Below are 12,199 nucleotides of genomic sequence, written 5' to 3' on the forward strand. Positions count from 1 at the left end.
AAAAATATTGAACAGTCAGATTTTGACCAAAGTATATCTGCCAGTAACATACTTTGGCATTTCTACTGTAAGAAAACGTAAATACACTGTGCCAAAATGACACAGAAATGTTTTATTCATTCACGTCATCAAAACCTAGATGAACGTTTACACACGCTGTACAGATGTCAGTGGATAAAGTTTTAAAAAGATTGAAGTTTAGATTGTAAATGTAGAGGGAGATGTGCTGCCTTTCAGTGGATTCAGAATGGACTCAGAAGACAAAAGTAAAACCGGACAAAATTGCAAACCAAAAATACGATATATATGATAAACGATGGAAAATACAAATGTCACAAATTTAAGATTATAAATACCTTCATGCACAATTTGTGTTAATTATACTCGTGTGCTTCATCAGTGTCCATTTTTAAGGACGGTTTCCGAACCCAGTGAGTGGTTTAAAAATCCCAGTCACGCCATTAGCCCTGCCTCGACCACCACAGTGTGACTGTTGTTCTGAGATCAGTCCACCAAAGTAGGCAAACTGCATACCAGCAAGAGTTAGTAATTACACCCTGTAATTCAACATCTCTAAAATGCCTCTTGAGCCTCTTTTCCACCACACGGCTGAATGGTTACAGCTGCATCACGGCATCACACTGTTTCATGCAGTGCTTAAAAGTAACTCCAATATACAGGGTGTTTCAAAAAATTTGATATTATTTGAGATGTAAATATTCTAGAAGCTGCATACAGTGTTCTCCACTTTTCAAAAATAAAAGATGGCGGCGAGGGTTTGGGGGCCGCCTCGGCTGACGGACTTTGGGCTTTTTTGACAGTGAAACCGGCCAATCATTGTTAAAATCATTTTACAAAAAATGAACACATTCTTACTGTACATATCATCTTTATTGTCAATGTGAGACTCATTTGACATTTCAGTTGAGACTGATGTGCCTGTTGCGCATCCCTGAATTAATTATATTTTTTTCTGTGTGTGAAAAAGAAATTAACTTCCATGCATAAACAAAATACCCAATTACAATAAATGCATACATTTTTTACAATACACATAATTCATGTTAATTGCGTGAAACCACTACAATCAATGCACGAGCTGGTGCGCGTGCCCATGACCGGCACTACAAAGCCACCCCGGCCTCCGTCATTCGGGTCCTTTGACCCAGGAACCCAGAAGTCCTGCAGTAAACAACCACAGTGAAGCAACGGGAAAATGCAGCTCTCGCCTACACAATCACAGATACGTAAAATAAAAGACCTGAACTTAACTAATGTGTGTGTGTGTGTGTGTGTGTGTGCTGTTATATGATTACTGTAACTGTGTATGGTCAGAAAAGACGATAGATAAGTGTAACCTTTGCACAATAATGCTACAAACACCCGCAAAGTTATTTAGCTGCTGGCTAGCTGCAGCTTGTAGCTTCCAGCGTTACTATGTGTCAGTATGGACCCTTTTCAGTTACGTGACCTTCGTAAACGCGACCGCCATTTTGGACATGTAGTGGACTTCGGCTCGAATCAGTTTGAATGCGAGGAAGGTGACAAACGAAAAACATAAAAGAAAAAGGAGCGAGATGCAGAAAACACCTTCACTATCCAGCGACGTAGGGCATTTACAGGGCGAGCAGAGGGAGAGGTATTTGCAAAAATTGAGGTTAGCAGGCTTAGAGAACGACGTTTACCTGCTTCCACCAGGATTGTTCACTGACGTACGGAAGTACACGAAGCCCTCGTCTTTACCTGACTTCGGACCACATGATCTGTATACCTATGTCATTAAAAACCCATCGCCATACACATACACGCCAACGTCCGAGGTTCCGGAGCGCGCTCCGGCTTGCTCCCGGAGTGCTCCGGCCGAGGTTACAGAGCACGCTCCGGCTTGCTCCGGAGCAAGCCGGCGCGCGCTGCTTAATTTGAGGGGAACCTCGGCCGGAGCACTCCGGGAGCAAGCCGGCGCGCGCTGCTTAATTTGAGGGAGAGCAAGCCGGCGCGCGCTCCAGAACCTCGGACGTTGGCTCCGGCAGCTATTTACACTGGATCCGGTGTAAATAGCTGCCGGATCATAATTACAGTAAACTAGTAAATCCAGTAAAGGAAAAACTTGAGACTGAAAGGTTTTAACAGTCATCCAAATGACTGAACGTAAACATTGCTACAGTAACATACCAGCTACTATGTTGTTGACATTAGCTAGTCAACAATAGCTACTACAGAAGAACAAAGAGGTTACAATGGGTTATTTTAGCCTGTTTGGTTACACACTCGCCACCACAGAATGTTAACAGCAATGTAATGCCTTTTCTGGCTAATTTTATTCGTCTTACCTCCAACAAAGTGGTCACTACACAAGCGTTGGTATGCCGAGGGCTGCCAATCTGTTAATGGCCGCTATCCATCTTCTCCGTCGGGATCCGATAAAATGATAACCCTTGCCTTGATTGTTGATGGTTACTACATCCAGGTGCACAACAATATAGTGGCATGATGGAAGTCTTGCTGAAAGTAAAAACTTTCTTTGCTGCCGTTCCTCAATGTTGGCTGTGGTAAACTACTGGTAGTACACGTCCAAAATGGCGGCCGCGTTTGTTGTGACGTCACGTGAAAAGGGTCCATAGCGTAATGTGGTGCGGTGTAGTGTAACGCAGGGATCGAGCTCAATCTGCAGAGCTCTGGGTCACAATCTGTATGCAGCCGGCTGGATGGTTTTCTTTTGCAATCGCGTGGCCACTTCAGGTAGCCCCGTATGCATTCGTTTAATGGTTTTCTGCATGTTAAATAGTGACACAATTATAATAAAGCGAATACTTTACGATTTATTTGGTGTATACTGATGAAGTTACGTATTTTTTATTTCTTTTTTCGGCCAAGGGAAGGGTGGCGGGTTCTAGAATTATAACGTGGCGGTGCGCCACTTTAAAAGTGCCCGTGGAGAACACTGTACACAGGCGAGGCAAATTAAACTGGAAAACAGCCAAATGTTGAGCAATGTAAGATTTATTCCTCAACATTTGAATGAGAAATTCAAAGGCATGTAGATTCCATGAGCAATTTCACAAATTTTCAATATTCGCGAATCCGCTCGACCGTCTCTTCCAATGCTGGTGGTCGTCCAGATCCTTCTGCCCCGCACACACAGCCTTCCTCTTTGAACGTTTTGTGCCATGTCCAAATCTGCATTGCAGTTGGTGCATTTTTAGAGAATTCTCTCATAAATGCACACTGCACAGTCTTATTCGACTGTGTTCGAGACACACAAAACGCCTTTTCTTTTCCAGTGAATGGCATTTCTATACCTAAAAAGATAAACTAGATAGAACTCGATGCCAACGGCGTCGATGGGGATGCCTCCGCCCGGTAGACTACACGCCTTATTAAGTTGTGATTTGGGGATGGACATTTGACCTCACAGTAATCTTGACCTGGTGAAATTACTTGTATCAGCCTTGGAGATATTGTGTTCACAAGGTTTTCGGACAGACATTTGACCTCACAGTGACCTTGACCTTAGACCTTTTGATCTCAAAATTTAATCAGTTTATCTTTGTCCCCAAATGCACAAATGGTAGCCTGGCAAGCCAGACTAAATGTGAATATTTAGTCTGGCCTCGATCCGTAGACATTTCCGAAGCGGGTAGGAGGAACAACCCGCTGTCTTTCAAACTGTCTCTGTGCGTATAGGCCAACGCTCTGACCAATCAGCGCAACAGTGACTGTGACGTAGTCAGAGCGACAGAAAGCAGTGGGGGAGGCCTTGAAATAAATAATTTTTCAAAATGCGTATTAATTAATAAACAGGTTCTAGATGTTAAGAAGTTTGGAGATAATGACCACAAGTTTGGAGTCTGTACCACATACACATTTTTTTCCAAGTGTTTTTCAAGGGTTTGCTTAAACTGTTTTTGAGAGTTTTTATTTAGTGGTGTTTGGTGAAATAATTTCCCTTAAATTTAAAATAACGGGAAAATAAGAAACAATCAAAAAGTAATGTTTCAAAGGTGTTTATTAATTCTTCGTACTGCACAAACTAGCCCCATCCTTTTGGCTACGAGCGGAGCCAGCTGGTAGATCAGACTTTTGCCATAGCCAGTCGGCAAAACAGCGAAACGTCCTTCTTGAAAAGGAATGAGCGGAGAGCCTCTTCCTGCTCATGTTTCAACGAAAACTCCAAGTCTAATTCTTCTAAAACTGATTCCAAAGCGGAGTCAAACACGCGCTGTTCACTAGCCCGTAGCCATCTTCCCTGTTGCGCTTTCTCCAGCGTCGCGCAGCCTTGTCGTCACTCCTGCAAAAGCCCGCCCAAAGAATCCAAACAAAAACCTTGCGTTGTGATTGGCGGGCACGATTTGATGCCCGGGGTGTTTTTGTTTATATGGTGCGAGGCTAGACCCACTCGCTAGGCGAAAATATTTTTGGCCGCTAGGTGGGTGGGTCTAGTTTACTAGGCTACACAAATGGTGAAAGTTTGGTGAAATTCCTTTCATCTGCTTTGGAGATATTGTGTTCACAAGGTTTTCGGACAGACATTTGACCTCACAGTGACCTTGACCTTAGACCTTTTGATCTCAAAATCTAATCAGTTCATGTTTGTCCCAAAGCGCACAATTGGTGAAAGTTTGGTGAAATTCCTTTCATTAGCCTTTGAGATATCGCGTTCACAAGGTTTCGGGACGGACGCACGCACGCACACACGGACAACCCGAAAACATAATGCCTCCTGCACCTTACAGTGGCGGAGGCATAAAAATAAAATTAAACATAAAATTTTAACCTGTTTCCACACATGCCGTTAAAATTTGAGGTCAATTGAACAAGAATTGGCAAAGTTATTAGATCGTGAAATGATATCAAATTTTTTGAAACACCCTGTACAATGTCCCCTATTTGTAATAAATGCGCAGCAGCAGGTTTTAAAATATATGTGAGTCAAAATATGAACCTGTTATTGAGAATAGAACTGCTGGAAATGGAAGCGTACTGTATATTGAGCCACGCGACTGTATTATTAAAAGAAATGGCAACACTAAAGGAAACTGTATTAAAGCCGTCCACCGCTCATTTGTTTTCAGAAACACACGGCAAATAAATAATGTCCACATATGAGAAAATTAAGTTTCGAGTTTCATAACAGGATTTATCAAACAGCTAGAAAACATTCGTTTCCATTTTAGAGCATTTATTCTTGAAGTGTAGTAAGTTTCACCTGGGTTCAGTGTAGGATTAAATTTAAAAAAAAAAAAGATTTTGGAGTTTGACTCACTCATAGATCAGGAGTGGAAATGAAACCGTATACACTATCCGTCTATGCAGAGAGACATTCAGTCAGAACGTCAGAGTCATCAGAGGATACCCTTTCACCATCCCATCTTTTCCCAAACCTTTTCACTCTCTCTTCCCATCCCTTATGTCATCTAGAAATCAATGTTCCTTTAAACACTTAGGCTGCATGCACAGTAATTATTGGTCTTCTGTCACCTGCACATGCTGATCGTTTTAATAAAAAGCAATCTGACTCACTGGTTCTGCTTTTCTCTCGTCTTTTTATTTTTTTATCTTCCTCATCCATCCATTTCCAGTTCATTACGAAGTACCGGGGACCAAAAGCCCATCCTTCATAGAAGAAGGTATCATCTCCTTTCAAATCCTTTTTTCTTTAAATTTTTTTCTCTTCTCTTTTTCATTTTTTTTTATCCTTCTGTAACTCATATTCAATTTCTGTGAGGGTCTGAAGATAATCTCCTTAGGCTTTGGTACTGTAATCCTTCCTGTCATTTCAAAGACTTAATTCCATTAGTTCATTTTCATTCAGCATGGCTCAGATCATAAGCATTGAGAGCAAATTCATTTTTTTTTCTGCTTTCACTAAACCTCAAAGTGTCTTTGGTTTTGGTTCATCCTCATCCTTTTCTCAGTCTTAGCTGGTGTCCCATTGAGATCCCCTTCAGTTCTGACCTGGATGAGATTAGCCAGCTTCTCAGGTACAGCATACAGTATGGTGTTGTTGTGGTGTGTGTGTGTGTTTGAGTGCGAGTGTGTGCGCATGTGTATGCGCGCACATGCATTTGCCGGAAAAGAGTCAGCCCCTTTTGACTTGTGCATGCAGCTTTTGCATCGAGATTTGCATCACTTTTTTTTTTCTGCGTGAAACAAAAAGAGTTCTGATTTGGTTTGCTTCGATTTAACTCGGCTTAAGTGCAGAGCACGCTTCAGAGAAGGAAATTAGCTGCACGGGCTTTTTAAACAGGATGACTAATATAGTCATTGTCGTAACTTGTGCAGACGATAAGTAAGTACAGCTCTTGAGCAAAACTGCATCTAAAGAACATTGGCTGAGCCGATATTGTGTAATAAATATGTTCTGAGATTAGTTTAACTCTTTCATGCACAGTGTCCTCACTTATGTATGTTCACGCTATGTAAGGATGTTTTTAGGAAAAATAGAAATTGAAAAATGCTGGAATTATTCACAGCTCATTTGCTTGATTTCTGTTTCGCTCGGGACATTTGCCTTTTTAAATGCAGCGCGTCTCTGGTATATGTAAATTTTTTTTAAAAAAGTATATATACTGTATATTTCAGAAAAGGCAAATGAAAATCCATCAAAAGAGTCTGGAAAACAATTCCTGTATGAAAGGGTTAACATTAGATCAGAGACTGAACGCTTTCAGTGGTTTAGTAGTAGGTGTAGTAGTGTGGCCATAATGCAAATCAACCTTGTTATTGTGAAAGCCTTTAGAGTTTGATGTGATTCGAAAGTTATTAACGCATTAAAAGATGCCATGCAAGTCTTTGTCTTGTTGAAAGAAAAAAAAAAAGAAAAAAACCGCCCTAAAACAGCCATGAATAATAACTGCACAAATGCTCTTTATATCGAGCTGAGGGAACTCAGCCCATTGGTGTAATGTGTGTTTTGCAGCATTGTTCTGTCACACCTTGCACTTCCTCTTTAACATGAAATGCTAAGTGTTAAACCCTTATGAGTTCTGTGCATACCAGTGCTCTGATGGAACGTTCAGGAAGTAGGACGAATGGATTTATAAGCTTCTCTTGTACACCAACAGTTACAGCCTCGAGGGTTTGGCAGCAGAGAGGGATGATGGGAAACGGTGGCAGGCACAGGCAGCACGCTCCTCTCAGGACCAGCCGAGCGAAGACACAGGTTCCCAGGTGTCCCTCACTGAGGAAGGGCAGGACTCGGACCTGGGAGACAGCAGCAGTCTGGACAGTCAGGTAAGGGATAGTGAAAGGTCTGATGGCCACCAGGGATGACATTCCCGGTCAGCAGTAATTTTTTTTTTCTGCTTTAAAAAACATTTTAACTTAACAAGATCTGGATAATGAGCTGGTGAGATAAGGCAGATATGCTTGCTGTGTATATGTGTGTGTGTGTGTGTGTGTGTGTGTGTGTGTGTGTCCCACCGCGATCACAACAACCTCCCTCTGCAATATAAGATGAGGTGAAAAGACATGAGAACAAGAGTAGGGTCCAGTAGAAAATCAACATTTTTTAAAATATATTAATGTGACAGGGCGGCACGGTGGTGTAGTGGTTAGCGCTGTCGCCTCACAGCAAGAAGGTCCGGGTTTGAGCCCCGTGGCTGGCGAGGGCCTTTCTGTGCGGAGTTTCCATGTTCTCCCCGTGTCCGCGTGGGTTTCCTCCGGGTGCTCCGGTTTCCCCCACAGTCCAAAGACATGCAGGTTAGGTTAACTGGTGACTCTAAATTGACCGTAGGTGTGAATGTGAGTGTGAATGGTTGTCTGTGTGTCAGCCCTGTGATGACCTGGCGACTTGTCCAGGGTGTACCCCGCCTTTCGCCCGTAGTCAGCTGGGATAGGCTCCAGCTTGCCCGTGACCCTGTAGAACAGGATAAAGCTGCTAGAGATAATGAGATGAGATGAGATATTAATGTGACACTCTCACATTCAGTGGGAAATGAGGAAACTTGAGGCAGACTTAGGGCAACTCAAAGGTACACTTTATTTTGCTCTTTTACATTTCTTGCTTTCCGGCGCTTGCTGAATCCAGGCTCACTTAAACATGAACGCACACACAGTTCTGTACAGCTCAGGTCGCTGCACTCTCTCTCTCTCTCTCTCTCTCTCTCTCTCCCGCTTCCCCTTTACCCCAACGGCTGCTCATTGAAACACTGAACACTCACATGAAAAACTCACCCACAGGTGTAGCCCCATCCTTACCACTCATTCTCCTGACTCCACTCTCCATTCACAAACCAGCGCTCGAACACGACCCCACGTCCACGGTCATTATCAGAGATTTTCTTGTGTAGTGGTTAGCACTGTTGCCTCACAGCAAGAAGGTTCTGGTTTTGTGGCCAATGGGGCCTTTCTGTGCGGAGTTTGCATGTTCTCCCCGTGTCTGCGTGGGTTTCCTCCGGGTGCTCCGGTTTCCCCCACAGTCCAAAGACATGCAGTTAGGTTAACATGGAGCAGCCATGGCCTGAAGGTTGGGCTGAAGTACCCTTGAGCAAGGCACCAAACCCACAAGTGCTCCCTGGGCGCTGTAGCACAGCTGCCCACTGCTCTGGGTATGGGTATGTGCTCATTGCTCACTTGTGTGTGCATGAGTGCGTTCACTGCTTCAGATGGGTGAGGAAGTGAGGAATTTCACTGTGCTTACGTCTTTGCTTTGATAGATAAAGGCGTCTTGTCAAATAAAGGCTTCTTCTTGGAATAATAAACCATTTTTAAATGTCAGAAAGAAACAATTTGTTTTGTTTCATTTCTTTTTTTTTGCTCTGCTTTAAGAAATCAGCCGATTTAGTAAATTGCTAAGGAGGCTGTTATAGGAAAACAATCAGTAAGTGAATTGGCCTGATACAAAATGGAGTTCCTTTTACTACCCAGAAGTTGTTTACAATTCAATTTGGTTAAAGGATGAGACATTGTGCTGTTTTCTGGATTTTTCCCGCCATCACATGACCATGACAGCGACCATTCAGAGAGGGTTAAGGATATCACTTTGTTCTTCTGAGGCACCAGCCAAACTGCTGCTTCTGCAACGTTAGGGACATAATGTTGGGAAGACAGTGCTGTCCACCCACTTTCGGACGCATGAGCTTCACCCACTTCTCTACGCATGAGCTCACATTGGCTAGCGTCGCTGTAATTGACAGGGGTGAGAGAGTATGCCACACCTCCCTCCCTGAAAGCACAGGCCAGTTTTGCTCTCTTGTTCATCCCAGCTACGGATGGGCATCGTCGGGATTCCAGCTAGCGATCTTCGGATGATAGGACCACTTTTTCTGTTGTGCCACTCAAGAGCCAAGACATTGTACTATTTATTTATACATATAGCATTATGGAATTTTGGTGAAACAAGTTAATTCCTTTTATTACTTACGTTATAACAGCTATAAACCATCACGTCTCTTTTTTAAGATGACAAAAAAGGTAGTTTGTATCTTAGAACAAACACCTTACGGCTAGCACTAATATCAGAGCTGCTGTTATGGAAAATTAATCAACACATGCTGACCAATCAGAATCAAGGGTTCAAGAGTGCACTGACATAATTAAAAAATCAAGGGCTAGTCATTCCAAGGGTGGCACGGTGGTGTAGCGGTTAGCACTGTCGCCTCACAGCAAGAAGGTTCTGGGTTTGAGCCCCGGGGCCGGCGAGGGCCTTTCTGTGTGGAGTTTGCATGTTCTCCCCGTGTCCGCGTGGGTTTCCTCCGGGTGCTCCGGTTTCCCCCACAGTCCAAAGACATGCAGGTTAGGCTAATTGGTGGCTCTAAATTGACCGTAGGTGTGAATGTGAGTGTGAATGGTTGTTTGTCTTTGCGTGTCAGCGCTGTGATGATCTGGTGACTTGTCCAGGGTGTACCCCGCCTTTCGCCCGTAGTCAGCTGGGATAGGCTTCAGCTTGCCTGCGATCCTGTACAGGATTAGTGGTTACGGATAATGGATGGATGGATGGATGGATAGTCTTCCAAGACAGCACTTAACAATCAAACAGCACTAGACCTGTACATTCTGAAACAGTCAGTGATGCACACACTTTTTTTTTTTTTTTTTAGAAATCGAGAAGATTTCGGCCATTCAGGCGCAGCTGTCAGTCGATGACTCTTCCCCTCCGAGAGAGCGTCTCCATGCTGTCCATCAGTCAGAGGGATATTGACGGTGAGTCATCTCTTGCGGTCTGTGTATCTGTCAGAGTAAAAAAGACAAAATGATTGTAGAGCAGAACGGTTATTCTGAGACAGTTGCTAAATATAATTGGAAGGTCAGCAGTGTTTATCACACATGGTAGAACCTAGTTTTAGCAAAAAAGCTATTTTGGCGAAGCACCATATTTTGCCACTCTAAGTTCCATTTCTATATCTTCAGAGAAATAACTGCTGTTAATAAACTGCTGTTATGGTTTCTTTTATGCCCTCAATTGCCATCATTCAGCAAAATCAAGGCTTCGGCAAAAGAGACGGCTGTCTTTTACCTTGAACGTTGCTCCACTTCTTCAAAAATCTAAACATGATTTTTCAGTCAGCTCTTCATCCAGTGATGAGGAGGACTCAATAAGTAAGTTATAGCTATAGAGTATCAGCAGTAGTGGAAACTTTACCATCCCCAAATAGAAACTAGTGGAAACATTGCAGGTATCTGTAGAACTGTAGAATTAGGTATAGTTAGATTGGATCTCAGATATCAAGCTGGCTCCAAAAGAATGTTTTCGTAAATTGTTCAAGAGCATACACAAGAAAGGTGGTCTTCAGGAAAATCCAGTTTGTTTAGAAAACCATGCCAAAAATCCTGGGTTTGTGGAAATTTACATATAAGTAGATTCACTAATGTATAGTATACACTGATTGATCAGCTTCATATTGTAAATTAGCTATGGGTTATGTTGTCAAGTTTAAATCGCTTATTTATTTCAATTGCATGCGCAAACGTATTACAAATTTTGTGAAAAGACCAAAAGATATTCAATTAAATAGACATTCAGTGAAGTGAGCCCCATAACAGTTATTCTGTGAAATCGAGTCGTACATGAGCTGATAGCTATAAGCCGTGTACGACGAGATTGAGTGGAATAACCGTTTCATTCTATCCACATTCACTGGATTTTGAGAAACAGAGCGTTTTTATTTGAATTTTTTTTTGCAAATTCGATAAATAAAAACTTTATACAAAATCATTTCTGCTTAGAATGTAAACAAACTGGCGAAATGACAGGAGCAATTTGTGAAAAAATGCGATAATAATAATTCTTGAAAAATAAAAAAAGATACGCTTTTACCATCAAATACTTTCATTCCATATTTTTTGTATTTCTGAGGTTTTGTTTTCGAGTAAAGTTTTTATTTCACCTCTGTTGGTACAGCAAAACGCTCCATCATTTTGTTTTTCTCTACTCACGGTATATGAGCTGATAGCCTAGTAGTAGAGTAGCCAATCAGAGCATACGATTACTCATATCCATTGAATGTGGATAGAATAAAAGGAGTTAGCGTAAAGCTGCAATTGACTAAAAGTTGTAACTTGTAATCCAGAATTCTGATTCAGGAACCTAAGAAGGTCTCCTCAAGCACAAGTTCACTATGATGCCAAATCAACAAAGCTACTCACATCATCAACAGTAAACTAGGTCTTACTTCTTTAAATGAGTTACGCTGAATGTACGAGTATTTATTTTAGATCAATCAACAGACAGATAGACAGTGAGGTTTTCTCATGTGCACGATGGTCAAAAATGACAGAGTTCTGTGTTCTGGAGTTTTATACTTTAAGATTTAGTGCATGCCGTGTTGAGAAGGTGTATTTGTTTTTTACCATTTAGTCGTTTTCAGCTCTGCGATCGTTGCCTTTTATTGAGTTTTATGGCTGTTATGAAATGCAAATTAGCTGTGCAGGGAATGTGTTTGGTCATTTACGATGATTGCTATGAATATGGAGAAAATCAGCATGACCAAAATTTACTGAAATGTGGTAGGAAATCAGTTCAGTTTGGCCTATGAAAACATTTTCACACCACTTTACTAAAATATTGATAATTGGAGCCCGCTGTTTGTTCGAACCAATCCAAAACAAGAAATATAAAGATCAGACACATCATCCTAAAATCTGAACGCAGCTGCAGAATGACTGTTTCTGAGCCCAGCACTTATTTCTGCCCTCTTGAATCCTCATGCTTTTACTGTGGGTTAAAGATTAGCACGTACTGAATGTTTACAATATTTTT

General features: G+C 42.0%; 1 protein-coding gene across 5 annotated transcripts in view; it reads left to right on the forward strand.

Annotated features, from left to right (window-relative positions):
- The window catches only part of LOC132899294 (A-kinase anchor protein 13), a 230,217-nt gene that overhangs the window by 135,429 nt on the left and 82,589 nt on the right, over positions 1–12,199 (forward strand). For 4 of the 5 annotated variants that reach the window (XM_060941061.1, XM_060941060.1, XM_060941062.1 and 1 more), the window contains exons 12-15: positions 5,580–5,627; positions 5,916–5,981; positions 7,065–7,233; positions 10,041–10,143. In XM_060941061.1, the coding sequence (XP_060797044.1) occupies positions 5,580–5,627; positions 5,916–5,981; positions 7,065–7,233; positions 10,041–10,143 (386 nt within the window). The remainder of the gene's footprint in view (positions 1–5,579; positions 5,628–5,915; positions 5,982–7,064; positions 7,234–10,040; positions 10,144–12,199) is intronic. The other variant, XM_060941064.1, reaches the window with a different exon arrangement.

This window comes from Neoarius graeffei, chromosome 15, assembly GCF_027579695.1.
Source record: "Neoarius graeffei isolate fNeoGra1 chromosome 15, fNeoGra1.pri, whole genome shotgun sequence".
Lineage (NCBI taxonomy): Eukaryota > Metazoa > Chordata > Actinopteri > Siluriformes > Ariidae > Neoarius > Neoarius graeffei.